Source organism: Drosophila albomicans, chromosome 2L, assembly GCF_009650485.2.
Source record: "Drosophila albomicans strain 15112-1751.03 chromosome 2L, ASM965048v2, whole genome shotgun sequence".
Lineage (NCBI taxonomy): Eukaryota > Metazoa > Arthropoda > Insecta > Diptera > Drosophilidae > Drosophila > Drosophila albomicans.
In genome coordinates, this window is record NC_047628.2 from 16,620,842 (window position 1) to 16,640,519 (window position 19,678).

Below are 19,678 nucleotides of genomic sequence, written 5' to 3' on the forward strand. Positions count from 1 at the left end.
GTCGGAATTGGATTCGAAGCTATTCTTAACCCTGAGCGCCACTAAAACTAAATGGCGAGCGAGACATTTTTGTTTAAATCGCACGTGCATCAACGTAATAGTGTCTGGAGCTGTGTAGCTACATATGTTCCATTGCTTACTGGTGACATAAATCTATCTGCCCAGCTTATTAATTAAGCTTAATCGTAAGTTTCCTTTAGCCTATCAAGTCGACAACCGTCGTCAAGTCGTTCGAGTCGCAGTGCCAATTGAGCTAAGCTATTTTTTTCTTTTTTGTGTATGTCTTCTCTTTTTTTTTTTTGCAATTGTGCGTTGCTTTTGTGCCTCAATCAAAGCAAAAATTGCAGACCCCCCTCAATCTCAGTTCGAAACAAATCCCAATGTGAATTCAGTGCCTTGCCCTTTTGATTTTGCATCTCACTCATGCAATACGCCGCACACTCACTGGCTCGCACCCTGTCTCTGTCTGGCTCACTTGAGCTGCGCTTCAATTGATGTCATTACCACTTTCATTTAAGCGTCGAATTTCTATAAATAGTATTTTACAGCTTTACTCTAGGGTTAAAGTACGCCTAATCAAAATGCCGATAAGCAAATTGTTTCAATTTAACGGATTAAGCTATGACCGCTTAAAGTTTCGTAGCGCACAAAAGCTTTAAAGCGCACGTCATAAGCTTGACTGTTTGGCATGAGAGACTTAGCTAAGCAACTAACAAAATACTGGTTCTTTATAGCTTTGAAAATATACCGCTATTCTTGTGTAGTCAGCTCAATGAACCTAAAATGCCCTAGCTCGATGAAGTGTTGTTGCTTTTGCACCATCATTTGCTGTTGCTCTTTCTTTTTAATATGCATATTGACAAAGCAAAGCAGCTTCTATGACGCCTCAGCATATTTTCTGCAATTAATTATCAACGCTGTGAAAGAAGAATGAGAGGGAGCAAGCGAAGGTGGCGCTGGAAACAAATCAAAAGCAAACCAGTTTTAGCAAACAATAACAGTACAGATCACTCCAACCTACACACACAAACACATGCATATACTTATTTACATATGTTTGTATGTATTCATATAGTCGCAAGACCGGGCAAGGGAATCGGAAAGATCAGCTGTTTGCTCGCGAAGTACTACGAAATTGTTTTTCGAGAGTTCCACTGAACCTGCCAGCTGGAAGCTCAGTTCTTTCTTCATTAGCAGGCAAAGCACATGCCAAAGAAACACAAATAGAAGTTTAACATTTATTATTGGATCGCACATCAAAGAATACGTCTGTAAATTTGTGAGTTTAAACTGAGTTTAAGTGTTAATAAAAGCAAACACGCAATAGAAAAAGCAACAAAAAAAGAAAACATAAAATACATAATACATAAAATTTAGGAAAATATATATGTAAATTGAATTAATATTGAGAAAAGGTTAGCTGGTTATACTTTTTTAAGTATTTAAATTGAAATTGAACATTGAAATTTTGAACATATTTGTTTGCTTATTAGAAAGTTGTAAAATATAATATTATAGTAACTTTGTGAACTTTTAAAAGATCTCGTTCTCTGACGCTTTTTTTTTCCCTTGTACTTTTTCAAAGCGGTGCAATTTGTTTTGCGAACCACCTAAAACCAATTTCAACTGGCAACTGTCGAATACGATCCATGTCAAAACAGTTGAGAAATGCTAATCACCGCAATAATTTCATTTAGCTATGCAGAAATTCTTGCTCAATTACATAATTGTAAAAAGCAAAAGTATATTTATGAGTCATAAATCTTTGTTTATTTAAAAACATTTTGTATACAACTGTGTTTATCACGGTATAGAAATTGATATATAGAAATTGATATATTTGTTGTTGTATAAAATAAGTATAACAAATGCCGTGATCTGCTGCGGACTTGAGATAAGCCTAAGATTTCCGGTCCGTTGGAATTACAAGCAACAGACAGTTATTGAATTGATTTTTCTGCTTTGACATCTAGATGAAACCAAAGTGACTGAGTTTCGGTAGCCGAATACCAGTTTTAACTAAAACAAGTCGCTGATAAGAAAATTGTGCTTAGTTGTTTAGCGTTCTACAATTGCTATCAACACTTTTCACTGACACCGGAACATAATCTGCAACACGGCATAAATACAATAACAAGGTCTTGGCAAATGTTGGTCATCACACCGGTTTAGGGCGGCTTCATTTTGCTAGCTAATACAAACATAATCAACCCAGGGGGAAGAACTCCCTCTCCATCTCTCTTTCGCTCTCAGTCCTATTTATGCTGTTATGCTGTTTATGCCACTTTCAATGTCGACCCCGAAGCGGCGATCAAGTGACGGACGTTTTTCCACAGCTTCTTTTGAAAACCGTCTATAGGCAAAAGCCTTTGCTCTTTTCATACTAGCTACTGCTATTATACCTGGAGTGTTTAGTGAAGAAAGGTGTTCCCATTAAGTGGCAAGCGAATGTGCGACTCATTTTCGAATCCATAATCTGTGTACTACATATACATACACACTTATATGCTGACCTAGATTAATCAGGTAAAGGCGAGCAATGGAATTTTTGAGAATTTTATTGCGGTCGAATTGTAAGTAAAAATCTTTAGTCATCTCAAAAGAATGAATGACGCGTATTCTGTAGTTAATCAGATTTGATTACACCTTTCGTACTTGTTAATGCAGCTTTTGTGCCTCTCTCTCCCAGCCGCTCTCTGCCCCCTCTCACGTCTCACTTTCTCTCTCGGTTGCTTGCACACACGCATGCAATGTTCTCAGCCACACTTTGTCTGTGTAATCTGTAATCTCGTCTGTCGCTTGCACTATGTTGAATTTGACCCGTTTTTGTGGCCAAAATTAAAATTTTTTAAATTAACAAGATTTTTGAATGCAGGTTTCTTGTATAATAAAGGTTATTGCTATACGAAGGTATTTTAGAAAAGTGGGCGTGTCAACGCCCACATAAATCGAAAAAAAGCGAATATATAAATCAATTTTCAAGTTAGAGACCCGAATTTTGGAACACATGATGAATGTCCTATTTCAAATGCTTCCTGAAAATTTGGTTCAGATCGGATAATAAATATGGAAGTTATTCAAGAAAAAAAAAATCGCAAAGGCTTTAGCAGTTCTGCAATTCTGGCCAAATGCTACTCCCTAATAATTCAAATTACGCAAAAAACCGCAAAAAACGCATAATGAGCTTACATGTTATGAATTCAGAATTGACAGATCTACAACATGTATATGGACACTTACTGAACAAATTTGAACATTTTAGTTAAAACCTTTTGGAAAGTTCAACTTTCTTTCGAAAAGTGACAAGGGGACAACACTTGCTAAATATACAAATTGTTAGAAAAATACGAACAAAACACGGAACATATTAGTATCAACACATAGTAATAACTTAAAGAAGTAATATTCCTTTTGAATTTTATTATTCAATGATTTTTTGTGGGAGATATGCCAATTTGAAATTGCATCGCAAATTTAACATTTAACACTGCACGTATTGTCTGCTTGCAACAGCTTACTTTAACAGCTGTTATTTTAACATTAAACTGTTAAGTTAACATTTTCGGTATACAATATCGCGATTTGATCATTTCTCAACATGGTAACATTAAAAACACGGAAATTTGAATACTTGCGAAAAATGAGTTTTGGCCACGAAAACGGGTCAAATTCAACATAGTGGCTTGTCTCTCTGCTGTATTTTTTCGTTTTATTTTTTGTATTTGTATTTGTGTTGATTCTTCTTCAGTCGCGTTCGCGTTTTCCAAATCAATCTGTTTTGAAAATGCAAACCAAGTTTTCAGATTCATCTGAACGGTGCACGCGTCAAGTTGTCGCCAGCTAAGCTTTTTCTCACATTCGTAATAACAAAATAAATACACAAATTAGTTGTGAGTTTAATTGCACTTAAATGTGACTAAATTACCATATTTTAATTAATGAATAAAATTTAATTAAAGTGATTATACCGAGAAGACAAATAAAGTGCAGTTTCATATAGTAAAAAGAAAAGATTTTTCATCAAACTTTCAATTCAAAAATATTTCGAACTTTTAAAAAAATTCGTGAAACTTCAAAATGCTTCTAAATAACTATATTTGTTGGTAACCAAAAAGCATTATTTTTTTCAAGTGTAGCTCCAAACTAACAACTGTGAATGTTAAAAGTATTTGTTTTACACACAACTATCGCTTATCTCTGTTCAAGATTATTTAAGCTTTGCTAATTGTGCTAATTACCATAAGTTAAGATACGAGAACCTTAACTAATCTGTTAACAATTTCTTCCCCCTTTAGATAATCACATGGCACTGTAATTGACTGCACAAAAATCAGATCAAAAAAAACACTGAGAAGACTTCGCAATCAATTCTCATTTATTTTGGAAGAAGAAGTCACGAGACAAAGATGCCAGGCATAATGTCAACGAAGCTCGTCTACTTTGTGTTTATCGCCTTAACAGCGAATTTCTTATCAGGTAAAATTGAACATATACACCGACATGCGAATATACCAATTAATTATATACATACTTATAAATGGGTATTGTTTTATGGCACAGAATTGGGCAATATTATTAGTTAGTTTCTTTGTTGAATTTAATAGAATTTGAACACAATACAAGTTAATCATCCAATAACACTTTATTGGCTTTTTTGGCTATCAAATCGATTGGTTTTCCATTCAGTCTCGTCAAGCGTTGGACGCTTTGATGCGGAAAATGATGCCAACACTTTTCAATTTTGAGCAGCCGGATGAATCATGTTAGCCAATAAATGGCAGAATTGAACAAAGCAATTCAATTTTGGCTTTGCACTTTAATTAAATTACGGGCTGACTTCACAAGCACATTTCGCTATTTCATGCTTTAAAACTTTAACGTTTCTGATTGCATTTAAGTAAACCCAATGAAATTCAATTATTACTTGACATTATTATACTCATTATCAAACATGTCGAACCAAAATTCCTTGGCACAATAATGTGTAAAAATTATTGAATTAATTTAATAAAATCAATATGGTTTGCTTTTTATAATTTTATTTTACTTTGCAACTTTCGATTATTTGTGTAAGTAATAAATGAATTTATTATTAAAGATGACAAACCAAAATTCCTTGTCATATTAAAAAGCAAAAATTATTGAATTTATGAAAATAAAATCAATTTGGTTTCAAAAATATGTCAAACCACAATTCGTTGGAACATTTAAAATAACAAATTAATGAATTAGTGTAGGAATTTTATTTTACTTTGCAATTTTTGGTTATTTACTTAATTAAATTCAATTGTCAAATAATGATAATATATTTATTAACATATTTGTCAAAGCGAACTCCTTTAGCAAATGAAAGGAAGGAAATGGTTAATAATGGATTTTATTTATATAAATACTATGAAATTCGGAAATTGAGATATAAATAAAAATCATTATTATTTTCCTTTCATTTAATTAATTATTTTTATACTTTTTAGTCAATATTTTTTTTTTTAATATTTTGTTTTCAATATAATTAAACAATATTTTGTTTGCGAGTTTTTTTTTTGCTTATTTCTTTGACTTTTTCATTTAAAGAATTAAATGCTGATTCTTTTCTTGTAGTGTGAACAAGTACTTCCATATGCTCGTCAGACAAGCACATTAAAGGCGTTAAATTATTGAAGCTATTTAGTGATAATAAGCCGAGCAAATACTTGCACGGTCGCCTGCTCAACCCTTACCCTTGCCCTTGCCCACGACCTTACGTCAGCTTCCCCCGCTTGGCTTTATCATTTGAGAATGCGTCTCATTAGCATCCAATTGTCAACTGAAAGGCGGCACAGTGTCTCTCTCTCTCTCACTGTTCTTTCTCTCAATAAGAATTTGCAAATTCATGTCTGTGTTGCTGTTGTGTTGCTGTTGAGTTGTATTGAAACCGCAAGCCGCATGAATATACAGCAAAAAACGGTATAGAATGGAGAAATGGGAATAGTAGGAAGAATATTGTGAAATGTGAAAATGCAAAAATGCCAAATCTCGAGTTTCAGATCTAGGGTCTTAAATTGAAATGCCAACTTGCAACAGCAGTCGCATTTTTATGGCAGTTGCTTTTCTTTTTATTAGCGTCGTATTCAATGTTTCTGTGCGGCTTAATTACCCAAAGGTGAAATAACTTGACCCACACACACACACATATATATATATACACACACACACACACACACACACAGATACACCCCCAATTCAGCACTTCATGTTAGCTGAGTAGGCCAAATACCCGTAATTTCCTTTTACTTTGGCAATGGCAAAAAATTGCGCATACGCCCCGTAAAACGTCTGACACTCGACATTTACAACAACTGACAGCATTTAATGCTGTTCATTAAATGTTCTACTTTTCGCGCCAGTTTGAACTTTACCAACTATTCTTGAGTTATGCCTAAACAAAAAAAAAGGAATTTATGGTTTTTATTCAGTCTAGGAAGATATGTTTCTTAGCAGTTGTTAGGGTATCTAGGCATTCGGATCGAGTTCGAGTGTCACTTGCGTGCCAACACAACAAAAAATCGAAAGCGAGCTCGAAGCACTCGCTGTTGACATGCAATTATTAGGCTCAATGCAGAGAGTCTCTGACTTGGCCAGCAAAAGTCAGACAGTCAGTCAGTCAGTCAGTAAAACAGTGTTTCTCTTTTTATACCCGCCACCCATAGGATAGAAGGGTATTATAACTTTGAGCCGGCAGAAAACGTTACATACGTTTTATACAGGCATAAGAAGGCATCTCCGACCCTATATATATTCTTTATCAAAGTCAACTGCCGAGACGATTTAGCCATGTCCGTCTGTCTGTCTGTCTGTCCGTCTGAACACCTAGATCTCAGAGACTATAAGAGATAGAGCTATAATATTTTTTCGACAGCATTTGTCATGCCACGCCCACTTCCGCAAATTGACAAAAATCGAATAAGAAGCTTAGTTGCTGTGTCAATTTGGTATATTTTGCAATCTATAGTATATTTTGTATACCAGTCGGTATATTTCTAGTATTTTATGGTATATTATTTGGTATATTTTGAATGCAACAACCATATCAGTATACCAAATATACGATTTGACACATTTTCAGTTTTTTTTTTGTGGTATATTATGTTGATATATTTTGAGAGTAATACCGAAATGTTTTGCTTTTATTCAAAATGGATAGCGGGTATCTCACAGTAGAACACACTGGACTGTAGCCTTCTTACTTGTTTTTTGTTGTGCTTAGTGGCTGACAGCCAATGGGGGCTAATAAAATAATTTGCTGTCAAGATGTCGGGATGTCTGAAAAGGGCGAGGGCAAAGCTGTCACTTCGCCCTCGTTTTTTGGAATGTCATTGTTGTACAATTTCGCTGATAGATTGCATTATTCATTATTTATTTATGCAGTTTCGGCCATTCGCTGTCATCAGTGCAATTCGCATGAGAATGCCGATTGCGCCAATCTGTTGGTAAAAACGCCACGTGCCCAACGCGACGATCAATATCTGAGGGAATGCACCGGACAAGGCGGCGGCGATCAACAAGCGTTCTGCCGGAAGACAATCATTAAGTTGGAGCTGTACGATGAGCATCGTATTGATCGCAGCTGCGGCTGGATAGCGGAGAAGACGCCCAACTCGTGTTTTTCGGCCGACAACGAGGGCTTCAAGCAAACCATTTGCACCTGCAGCGACGATGGCTGCAATGGAGCAACTTCTCTGTCTGGATTTGGTGGAAGTCTCATCACATCGCTGGGTTTAGCGATGGTGCTGCGCTATCTGCTGAGACACTGATTTCCATTTGCCATTCCATCGTTATCATTGAGAAATTTCAAAGATAAATTGTAATATAATTGAAATATTTGTGCATTAGACATAAGCTCTATAATATCACATTTAAGTAGTTTGTATTCGTATTTGTATTTAAATATTATATTAAATGATGAATACTGTATTCATCTCTTGTTTTCTATACGATTTTTGCACTTACTTTAACTGAGTTGAGTCAAAACGAAATTAAAACGTATTCTCCATACAATAGAATATTTATTGGAAAACATGATCTAAATATGTCGAACTCTATTTGTAATAAAAATGTTAATAAGTAAATAAGGAATTTATTTGGATTTTGGCCAAGGTTTCGACAGCTGTGCAGAATGTCTGCAATTACATAAAATACGATGCGTAAAGTGAAAATCCAAATAAATCGTGCTCAGTTTTTTTTTTTGGGGGCAAGTCATGCGTATAGAGAAAACAAGACACGCTCTGTCCAAGGACTCGCCCACATGACCCAAAAAAGAAAAGAGAAACAAGAACGAAAAAATAAAAACGGTTCTGGCCAACAGTTGATGCCAAAATGTCTGCACAATTGTTTTGTGGCCCAGTCACAGTTACGCAGCGTCATCGCCAGCCAAAACTAATAGCATAACTTTGTGTGTTTTCCAATACCCTTCAGCGATTAACCAAATACGAGGGTATGCTACGGGTGTAACATTTTATTAAAGCGCTTCAGCTTTGTTTATTTGGTATTATTTTCTATTTCTATATAAAACTAGCCTTATGTTTAAAATAAAATTTAGCTTAGGTTGAATAAATTCAACTTTTTTATTTAAAGGAAGAACATATTTACATAAAAATTAGAGTTTTAATGCATGACCATTTTATTTTCATTTATATCTCCATCAATCTTTGATTTTATATTTTTTCTATTGCATTTTTTCTTATTTGTTTTATTATTTATTTATTTGTTTTATTGTTGTTATGTATGTCTGCTTCGTTTATTTGAATTATTTTTTATTTTATATATATTTTATATTATATTTTCGTAAACAAAATGCAGCTTTTTATGAAAACTATTTATAAATAATTTTTTTTTTTTTTAATTCAATTTTCCACTCATTCCGTTTATTTTATTTTATGTATTCTTTGCCTTTCTCTAAATAAAATTATATTTTCGTGTTCTTATTATAATATATATACATATATATATATCAATTAAATGATATTTCAATAGATTTCAATGGTTTACGTTTATCGAGTGATTTATATTCATTTGTTTTTATTTTCCTTTATGAATTTTGTAGTTGCTGGAAATTCATAAAAGTTTAGAATTGCAAACAATCACTTCCCGTTGTTTAGTGCTTGTGAAAAAGGACATCTTTTACTTTAGTAAAATAGTTGTACTTGATGACAACAAGGACGAAACACAGGACCGACAAACACACACACACAGTTGAAGGAGTTGCTGCTGTTGCTGCAGCAATTGCTGGCTTCGTTACATTTGTTGTTATTTGTCTTAGCCCAGATACTCGTGCACATACTTACAAATTTGTGCGAGCTACGTGAGTTTAATTTTCAACGAATGTACCCTGTGTCCGCATGCGTTTAATGGGTATTTCAATGCGTGTGTTACTTGTTAACAGAAGTGCATACATTGCACTTTCTTTGGGGAAAGGGTATTTCGTAGTCGTTCAGTGGTCAACATAGCTCTCACTTATTTGTGTTGTTGTTTTGCGGCGTCAGTTCAAATAGTTTTTGGCTGCCTTTGTCTAGCAAGAGTGTGCGTGTGTCTGTGTGTATGAATGAGTGAGAGTGTATGGGTGTGTGTTAGAACATATATATATTATATGTGTGCGTGTGTGTGTGTGTTTGAGTGCGTGTGCGTTCGTCGACAGCCCGACGCCAGCTGAGCAACAGCAGTCGCAGCTTCCGCTTGATACCAACATCCTCTCGCTTTCTCTCTTATTCCACTCGTTTTCCTATTCGCCACACTCACACACCCATACACTCCCCCCTCGGATGAGCAATGTGTCTTTCTTTCTTTTATTTGCGTGGACAGTTTGGCGCCAACATAAAAAACATTGATTTTGAATTCTGTTCTTGCGACAACAGCAAATGTTCTACTTATATCGTTGACTCATTGGGGTGTGCGTACTTCAACTTTAATGTTACTCTCTCTCTCTCTCCCTCTCTTTCGGCAGCTGCTTTCCCACTTGCTGTCCTGTTCTCTTCTCGTCTGGAAGGACTTTGTGTTGCAGCTTAAGACAACAGAACTCTTATTCGGCGCCACACCGAATTATTAATTATGCTGCTATAAAGCGATATAACATCACTTTTGCTTCTATGCCGCTTTATTACTTGCTCTCCAATTAAAATGATTACTCTTCTTTAAGTTTCCATACGAACATTTATATGATTCACTATCGAGAGTATGCAAACAACTTTATTGATTTCCTTTGGTTTGAATAACTCACAGTTCATTGCTTGTTGGATGTTAGAATGCAAACAGTGAATTTCTATTACGTTTCCATTCGATTTCCCATTGGATATGCAAACGATTTGCAATTGGTCTGTATGTTAATCATAAAGTTTAATGTTTTTTGTGTCAAAGTAGATTGAAGGCGGACACTTAATTGGCTGCGGTCCATTCAAATTCTGCAACACTCTGCGTATGCGTAATGAAACTCAATTACTTTTTTTTTCTTAGTAAACCAAAGCTATTAAGATCCGTAGTAAGTGAGCACTTTTCTTCATACAAAAGAATTTCTTAACTAACTTTAAAATTTTTTTGTCTAATCGCCACAAAATTTTCAGGAATCATAAAGACTTTAGTTATTCTTGAAAGTATCAAAATTATTTTATAAATGCATATTCAGAGAGTCTTAAATATGTCTTCAAAATATACGGCTCCTATATTATAAATATTTAAAAACAGTGCAAGTTGTTGATTATTTGAATATATCATTAATGCGTGCAATTAGACAGTTTAATTTTTAATATAAATAAAAAAAGATATTTCGATTATATATTTTCATTCCAAAACATAATAAATCCATAAACACTTACAAAATTCTCATTTCATAATTCTCGGTGAAAATCAAACTAGATATGTTCTACAGTCATTTCATCGTCCTTAACTTTGTCTATCATGTCAAGGTTGTAGCTGGTATTTCACTTTCCGATACATATATTGGAAATTGTTTTGCTATCTTCATTCACTTCTTGTAATACAACTTCTTCATTATTTGTGTCTGGTATTTTCAGATATAAGTAAGGCTCTTCCATTTCCCTAATTGAGTACAAAATATTAATATTACGTATTATTTCTCACATTGTCGGTCGTTTATATGCGTCCATTCCAACAGCGTTCTATAAATTATATTATCTGCTCGGATTTTGGAATATTCCGAATGTCATCGATGGCTGGACGATGATCTAAAATGTCAAGAATATTAGAAACAGTTGCATATTTCAGGTAATCTCTAACCTTTTGTGGTTTTCCTTTTAACGTGAACACTCCGATGAGTTTCCAAGTGGTAAAAGAGCGTCTTTCTTGACATTACTTCCCAAAATGAAATACCAAAGCTATATATACGTCACATTTTTCGGTGTATGAATGGGTGCCAGCTACCTTATTTTGTATAAACTGAATAAGTACAATAATTTTTAAACTCATTAGAGTATGTACCTCTGGTGTCATATAACAAACAGTTCCAACATAAGACTTAATGGTTTCCAGCTACTTAACTGTGCCAAAATCGCTTCGACAATTATTGAAAAGCAGTAGATTACGTGGTTTTAGATCACGATGAAGAATTTTCGGACTAAGTTCATGAAGGTATTTAATGGCCTTAAAATGAGATGAACGTGTAGAAAACCAATTTGATAAAGCTTTGATTATTCAGATATATACCTCCGCACATTGTAGCATCCAGCTAATACACAGTGTATGTGGTAAAATGATGTTCTTATTTTCCTCATTGTGCAGTAAGCTATGAAGCGAGCCACACTCTGCGTATTCCATTGCAATGGCCATTCGTTCCTTCTCATCTTTTGTAGTACCTATTAATTTTACAATATTATTATGATTGACCTACGATAGCATGTCGACTTCTTTTTTATTTTTTTGTTTAATCACGACGATTTTTTGACCATTTTTTAAGTTCGATGTCACCTAGAATACAGCACCGAAAGATCCCGTTCCAATAAACTGATAGATATGAATCGAATTAAATTTTTATAAAATGCAATTAAAAATTGTGTTCTACCTTTTTATCGGAAATCAATTCATTCCAATCTATTTTTGGCGTCATATCTAAAGATCACGTTAGGTATTATACAGAAAGTTCAGTTTACCGAAAATTTAATCGTGCAATATTATTTTCCTGTTGAATTTTCGACGATTATATTAATATAGTAGGGATATTAATGAAAACTATAATATAAAAAACTGATCACTTTTGCGTAACACTTACATACATATAATTAGAGATTTCTCATTTTATCATACGATACACAGTAATCGATTATGGTTTTTTAATAACCGATTAAATTGTATTAATAATGGGTTTAATCTTTTTGAATCATTCATTGATTTTACGTCTAATCGAAAGACCTTATTTTGCATTCTCAAAGTTGTTTTGTTAATATTAATTAATTGTAAATCTTATAAATATTGTGGAATGCATTTATCGTAATTAATAATTGCACGTTTTTATTTAATCAAATGATTTAATAATCGATTAATGAAACTGTGTTGCTATCACTAATTTGGGTTATTCACACACAAATTGTTTCGTTTTCGTTTTAAGAATTAAGATGCGGATATTTAAATCTACAAATTGAAATTTAATGAATGCTTGTGTCGTATTTTTAAATTGTGTGCACACTTCACAGCACCCATCGTGTATGCAATGAGACTCAATTAAAACCAAAGATTTTACAAAGCCTGTAATTAATCAATTGAATTAAAACTACCATATTTCAAAAAATATAGCATACATGTAAAAAGTATATTTAAAATAAAAAATGTTAATGTCGGCACATCTTTATTTAGAAATCAAATTTGCCAATTTTGCATGAAAATCCGTTAATTTCTGAATTAAAATAGTTAATTTATAGCACCTTAATTTTATTAATTCATTATATTATTTTTTAAATAATTGCGCAGCTTTTCACCCAATTAGAGGAAGTATTTTTCATAATTGCTGCTACTTTCTTCATAGTTGGTCTTTCCGTAGGATTTGCATCCCAACATTTTGTAATCAATAATTTTATCTGTTCCGCATTTTGAATGCCATTCATATCATTCACATCAGGCCGCATACCTGCAGAGACAAATGTTAAACTCTTAATAATATTACCAAATATTCTTACCTTCCATTACTTTATTTAAAATAAAGTAACTGGTTTCATTCTCCAGATTGTAGAAAGGTTTCTTTCGTGACATAACCTCCCACAGTATTATCCCAAAACTATAAACATCGCACTTTTCTGTGTACTTCGACCCTTCTACAATCTAAGTATAACAATATTTTTTATCAGTTATTTCGATTAAATTATTCTTTTAAATACAAACTTCTGGTGCCATGTAATACGATTCTCCAACCATTTTCGTCATTGTTGTAGGCTTAATACATATCAAATCCGATATGGAAATCTTTAGAGTCTGATAATTATTAAAAAGTAGCAGTTTCCTTGGTTTAAGATCGCTATGAATAATGTTTTGTTGATGCATAAATTCGACACCCTACAAATTCAAAGAGAATAATTTATTGCTCATTCCAAGATAATAATCAAAATTTACCTTGGCCAATTGAAGCATCCATGCTAATGCATTTTTATATGAAGAGTCACCTAGATGTAGAGCATTATAGAGATTTCCGCAATCAGCATACTCCGAGAGTAGACATGTTCTGCGATCAGTATTTGTTGTTATGCCATAATATGTCAATATATTTTCATGGCAAGGTCGTGACATAAATAATCTTCTTAAACAACTGTTTATATGTCTATATGTTTTAACTGCGATTATCTTCTCTTTGTCTTCAGTTCTCCAAATTGCTTTAAATACGTCGCTGAAGCTTCCAGAACCTATGTACTATTATAAAAATATTTAAGTAATTTACGCGTTATTTATATAATACATTAAACAGTTTAAAAACTAAAAATGTTTTAAAAATGACTTTATAGTAAAGACGAGACTTAAATTTTCATGTTCGATTTATTTTTTTTTTAATTTCATACTAGAATTTTTTTTCAGTGTATAATTACCTCATTAATTGAAATATCGACCCACTTAACTTTGACAGTTGCTTGAGGTTTACGTAAAAATTGGATCTCATGAGGTAATCGTATCTCAGGAAAGATAGAATCACTAGCAGGTTCGATTGAACAGATGTAATATTCTTGTTCATACTTTTCAAGAAGGGATCTCGAATCATTAAAGTGTTTATCTTCGTCCTTGGAATAACAAAATTGAATATCTCTTATAACTTCTTGCATTGCTGGTCTTAGCTTAGAATCTCCATTCCAACACTGTTCTATAAGTTTTATTATCTGATCAGATTGAATATTTTGAATGTCACTTATGAGTGGACGATCGCCTGCAAAAACAATAATGGTAAGTAAATGAATATGTACAACATTTTAAAAATTACCTTCTATGGCCTTCTTTTGAATATGAAAGTCCACAGTATTTCTCAAGTGGTAAAAGGGCTTCTTTTTTGACATTACTTCCCAAAATGTGATGCCGAAACTATAAACATCGCATTTCTCAGTGTAGGAGTTTTGTATACTGACCTTATTTTGTGAAATCGGAATTAGTACAATATTTTTCTAACTCATAAGAGTGCGTACCTCTGGTGCCATATATCGAGCAGTGCCAACTCCATTTGACATCTTGGTATCCAACTCTTTAGCTGAGCCAAAATCGCAAATTTTCAAAGTCGAATAATCATTGAAAATTAGTAGATTTTGTGGTTTTAGATCACGATGAAGAATTTGCGGACTAAATTCATGAAGGTATTCAATACCCTATGAATTAGATTGATGAGTGAGAAAGGTATTCAATTATGAATTTTTTAATTTACCTTGGCACATTGAAGCATCCAGCGAATACGTCTCATATAGCATACTTCGTATTGATACAAAACCTTATGGAGAGAACCGCACTCTGCATATTCCATGACCATGACCGTTCTACTGTCTCCATCTTTTGCGATACCTAACAATTTCACAATATTATCATGGTTTGTTAACGATAACAGACCAAATTCTTTTTCAATTGCGGAGTCTTCTATAAAGGGTCTAAATTTTTTAATCACGATTTTCTGTGGGCCATCTTTTGACTTCCAAATTGCTTCGTATACATCACCATAGCTACCCCATCCGAGAATCTAATGGATTATATTATAATAAATTATCTCTGATAAATTCAATTTAATCCTACCTCGTTTTCAAAATTCAAGTCATTCCAATCTATTTTATGTATCATATTAAAAGCATACGTTAAGTATAATAGCAAAGGTTGGCGAATTTCAAATGACGTGATTTTGATTGGTATTGCTGAATTTCTCAGGGTTATATTTTTAGAGTATTGACGCAGAAGTTTTAAGTGGTTTTAAGTTCTTGTGGTTATAATTTTCTTAATATGCGCACTAGAGTTCTTTTTTATCCAAACGATTGAAATCAACTGCAAAATTTCGTTCTTAATAATTAAAATGCAGCATTCCAAAACAATGTGGCCAAGTACCAAGTAATTGATCTTGCCGTAGCTGCAAGTGTTTCAATTCATCTTAATGATTATTCTTTGGGTAAAATATCAGTAACTGGAATTATAAGAATCATTTGGCTTCTTATAATCAATATTGTCAACTTCTTCTTTAACAAGTTTATTTGATGTTATTGCTATCGATTGTTGAAGTATTATACAATTAATAGGTTTCGAAAGAGAAGAAAACTAGAAGAACGTGAATTGAAAAATGAATTAATGCATAATAACATCATTTTAAATAAACGTGCAGATTGTAATAATCTTTTTCATAATATTCAAAATTTGGTTGCCGTTCTCATAATAAAAAGAATATTTTTCCATAATTGCGACTACTTCCTCCATAGAAGGTCGTTTCTGTGGATCCGCATCCCAGCATTTTGTAATCAAAATTTTTATCTCATCCGAATTTTGAATATCGATGACATCATTTATATTTGGACGAAGACCTGCAGAGAAACAATTTGTTAGACTCTTAATTATATTTCAAAAGTATTTTTACCTTGAAGCACTTTTCGACATATGGCAAATGAATGATGCTCTCTCATATCGTAGAACGGTTTCTTTCGTGACATCACCTCCCACAGCATTATCCCGTAACTAAAGAAATCGCACTTTTTGGTGTATTGCATCCCTTCCATAATCTATATTAATTTATAAACATATCACTAATTTCGATTAAAAAATTTCCCTTATGAAATACAAACTTTTGGAGCCATATAAACAAAAGTTCCAACAATTTCTGTCATTACTGTACTCTCTGTCCTCACTGTTTGAGATAGTGAAATCTTTAGGGTTTGATATTTGTTAAAAAGAAGCAGTTTCCTTGTATTTATATCCCGATGAATAATATTTTGATCATGCAGAAATTTGAGACCCTATAAATTCAAGGAAAATATTATTAAAGGATTCAAAAATAATACATCCCAAAATTTACCTTCGCGCAATGCAACATCCACATTAAAGAAAACGTTTCATATTTATTATTAACAATATTCACTGTACAATCATGCACAGCACTATAGAGATTTCCGCAATCAGCATACTCCATAAGTTCGATAAGTCTTCTATTGTCATCAATGGATAGACAATATAATTTTAGAATATGATCATGCTTTAGTTGTAAACTATAAATTGTTAATTTAGACTTGATCGAATAATAAGATCTATATCTTTTAACTGCAATTATCTTTGGTCCCTTCTCAGTTTTCCAGAGAGCCGTATATACTTCTCCAAAGGTACCACATCCAATGGGCTATTTGAAATTTGTATAAATAAATTGTGATTATTTATATAATAATATATTGCAAATACCTCTTCTTCTATAGTAATATTTTTCCATTCATCTTTCTGAATTGCATTCATTAATTTTCATTTCATTTATTGCAAAAGTCATTTGATTATCGATCATATTGACGTTTCTTCGATTAAATCCGATTAATAATCGCACACTTTCGTTTATTCATATGGTTCAATAATCGATGAATTAATTTAAATTTATTAAAAACTAAAGAGTACGAAGATGTTGCGTGCCCATTCAAATGCTGTATCGTTTTCGTATCAATCTTTACGATGCGGACTGGTGTGCAATAAAATCTAAAAAAATACGAATTTTGAATTTTTGTATTTTTGTTTTTTTTTTTGTAAATATACTCTTTTGCTTAAAGCTTAAAAAGCATTAATATTTTAATTTTTAATTGTAATACTATTGTACCATTTTCCCTGCATCATATAATTCATACAAAGAAAGTTCTTTGATTGACTGACTGATTGAAAAGCGAGCTAATATGCTGAAATTTACACCCAACATACACAATTTGCAAATAGTTTTTATTTAAATTGACAGAAAATGAGTTTTGGTAAAGTCTTATACATTTTTAATGTAAACAATAGGCTCTTTGAAGGTATTGATTTTTTATTAAATATATTTTAAATTATTTATTTATTTTACAATTTAGGGTATTTTGAAGTCGACGCATCAATTCTCTTCATGCTCGCAGCTGGAACAACTTGTTAATGAGATGTGAACTTAAGTATATAAAATTTTAGCATGTGCTATTGTGCCCGTGAGCCTTGTGACAGATTTGTAAAACATAAAAATACACCAGCGATTGTGAATTGAAATGTATTCATTTCTTGATTTCAAGAGTAACAATATATAAATCTAAAACTTTCTACATTCCTTTTGCTTAGAGTGCATTAAAATATGCTTCACAACAAAAATGCAGCCAGGCATGATGCATTTGGTCAGATTTTATGTCTGTGTTTAAAAAGTGTCAGTTATTTTTAAAAATTAATGCAGTTCAAGAAAATGATTTGATTTTTACGATTTTTGTTTTTGTTTAAAGAAACATAAAATATACACATTTTTTTTCAAACTTGATTAATCTATTATTATGAGTATTATCTCATAAGTTCTTAAACAAGATTTATTTATTTTAAGCTGAAGCTCTCAGGAAAATAATAGGCCTCATTGTTCAATTGATTGAAGACAGAATATTAAGTATATCTGAAAAATATTAATTAACGCAATCACTATAATCGCAAATGTCACAACTCTTAAGAGTTAGGATAAGATCTAAATGTCATTACACTCACGTAGTATATTATGTCGAAAAAATATAAATAAAATGTAATTTTCTTATCAATTGTATATTATATTATATATTATTCACACATATATTAGACATTTATATTAAATTATTCTCTTCAAAGAAAAAACATGTTGAGTTGTCCAAACATTATTTACCTTACCGCTCTTCAGGGATTTGTAATTTATTGACAAAACGTTGATTTTCATTTTTATTTATCTCTTAAAAGGGAATAAGCAATCTAAACAGATTTTTTTTTGAATAAGTGTCTTTAAGCTATAAATGATTTTACTTTGTATGCAACGGATTTATGCAATTGAGTTCATCGCTTTACAAATATCGTTTGAATGTCTTAAATAATCCCATCATTGCAATGACGAATTATCGATGTTTTCTTATCAGTTTAAATTCATCAAAAGAATTAGTAAGGTTTAGTATTGTGACAATTAACAATGGAAAACATTGATTTTAATGTGGAGTATTGCAATCTTCAATTGGGTAATTTGGTAAGTTATTAGTCTGTTTGATCATTGGTCATTCGTGCTATTTATTTTTCATTATAGATAGACGGTGGTAGCTTTGGTGATGTTTACAAAGCACATTGGAGAACTGAAAACAAAGCGATTGTTGTTAAAAAAATTCGTGGCGTCAGAGACAATGCAGGAAATAATGAAAAAGCAATTTTAAATGAAATTAAAAACATAAAAGTTCTCAATCATCCGAATATTATCACTTTCTATGGAGTAACAAAAGATTCCGAAGATAGAATTTGCATGCTTTTTGAGTTCGCCGATTGTGGTTCACTCTACAGCTTCTTGCATGAATCGAATATAAAAATAACACTAGATGGAAAGCTTAATTGGATGAGCCAGATAGCTAAGGTAAGCTGAATTTTCTTTAAAATGTGATCCGTATTAAGAATTCGATTGCTCTTAGGGCATGGAATACTTACATGACCAAAAAAAAGTCCATCGGGATCTTAAGTCTAAGAACCTTTTGCTTTGCAACAACTACCGTACGGTGAAAATATGTGATTTTGGCACAATTAAAGAACTCACAACGGTTAATACGGAAGAAATTGGAACATATATTTATATGGCTCCAGAAATATGCGTAAGTATATATAATGTTATGTTAATCAGGTAAAACACTGGTATACTTGGATTGTTAAATTTACACAGAATGAAGGAGGGAGATACACTGAAAGGTGTGATGTTTTTAGCTTTGGCATTGTTTTCTGGGAAGTAATGTCTGGAAAGAAGCCCTTTTATGACTCTCAGCCCATGGCACCAATTGCTCTACAAAAAAAAATAAGTGATGGTAAGAGTGAATTAAAGAACACAGCAACTTTCTATAATTCTATATTTTCTATATTTTTTTCATATTCAAGAAAGTAAGCGTCCGAATATAGATGATATTGACAAATCTGAAAAGTTTAAGTTTTTGAATTGCATAAAACTATTAATTCAAAAGTGCTGGGATAATGAGCCACTAAATAGACCAACCATGAGAAGATTGGCCACCATTCTTGGCATTCA

General features: G+C 32.5%; 5 protein-coding genes across 10 annotated transcripts in view; 2 read left to right on the forward strand and 3 right to left on the reverse strand.

Moving 5' to 3' along the window:
• Window positions 1–1,175: 1,175 nt before the first annotated feature.
• Window positions 1,176–7,971, forward strand: LOC117565363 (uncharacterized). Of its 2 annotated transcripts, none has more exons than XM_034244426.2 (3): window positions 1,176–1,279; window positions 4,296–4,476; window positions 7,408–7,971. In XM_034244426.2, exons 2-3 carry the CDS (start codon window positions 4,407–4,409, stop codon window positions 7,791–7,793), a joined length of 456 nt encoding a protein of 151 aa, XP_034100317.1. In that variant the 5' UTR covers window positions 1,176–1,279; window positions 4,296–4,406; the 3' UTR covers window positions 7,794–7,971. The 2 variants fall into 2 exon arrangements, with proteins under 2 accessions (XP_034100317.1, XP_034100318.1); XM_034244427.2 differs by lacking the exon at window positions 1,176–1,279 and adding an exon at window positions 3,778–3,890.
• A 4,935-nt stretch (window positions 7,972–12,906) lies between these two features.
• On the reverse strand, window positions 12,907–14,167 carry LOC117564931 (mitogen-activated protein kinase kinase kinase 7-like). Its single transcript, XM_034243885.2, has 5 exons — window positions 14,052–14,167; window positions 13,585–13,878; window positions 13,357–13,527; window positions 13,155–13,296; window positions 12,907–13,105 (listed from the first exon to the last, which is right to left on the reverse strand). The coding sequence occupies exons 2-5, from the start codon at window positions 13,756–13,758 to the stop codon at window positions 12,933–12,935; spliced, it is 660 nt and encodes a 219-aa protein (XP_034099776.2). The 5' UTR covers window positions 13,759–13,878; window positions 14,052–14,167; the 3' UTR covers window positions 12,907–12,932.
• On the reverse strand, window positions 14,037–15,381 carry LOC127565209 (putative mitogen-activated protein kinase kinase kinase 7-like). Its single transcript, XM_052002732.1, has 5 exons — window positions 15,229–15,381; window positions 14,870–15,175; window positions 14,637–14,813; window positions 14,438–14,579; window positions 14,037–14,383 (listed from the first exon to the last, which is right to left on the reverse strand). Exons 1-5 carry the CDS (start codon window positions 15,271–15,273, stop codon window positions 14,037–14,039), a joined length of 1,017 nt encoding a protein of 338 aa, XP_051858692.1. The 5' UTR covers window positions 15,274–15,381.
• A 405-nt stretch (window positions 15,382–15,786) lies between these two features.
• Window positions 15,787–16,938, reverse strand: LOC127565210 (mitogen-activated protein kinase kinase kinase 7-like). Its single transcript, XM_052002733.1, has 5 exons — window positions 16,864–16,938; window positions 16,487–16,804; window positions 16,257–16,427; window positions 16,052–16,193; window positions 15,787–15,998 (listed from the first exon to the last, which is right to left on the reverse strand). The coding sequence occupies exons 1-5, from the start codon at window positions 16,912–16,914 to the stop codon at window positions 15,787–15,789; spliced, it is 894 nt and encodes a 297-aa protein (XP_051858693.1). The 5' UTR covers window positions 16,915–16,938.
• A 1,559-nt stretch (window positions 16,939–18,497) lies between these two features.
• LOC117563977 (putative mitogen-activated protein kinase kinase kinase 7-like) overlaps window positions 18,498–19,678 on the forward strand; it is a 58,761-nt gene continuing 57,580 nt past the window's right edge. For 2 of the 5 annotated variants that reach the window (XM_052002086.1, XM_052002084.1), the window contains exons 1-3: window positions 18,805–19,021; window positions 19,077–19,253; window positions 19,322–19,460. In XM_052002086.1, the coding sequence (XP_051858046.1) occupies window positions 18,914–19,021; window positions 19,077–19,253; window positions 19,322–19,460 (424 nt within the window). In that variant the 5' untranslated portion in view covers window positions 18,805–18,913. Of the gene's footprint in view, window positions 18,647–18,804; window positions 19,022–19,076; window positions 19,254–19,321; window positions 19,461–19,678 lie in introns of those variants that run through there. The other 3 variants (XR_007954454.1, XM_052002085.1, XM_052002083.1) reach the window with 2 other exon arrangements.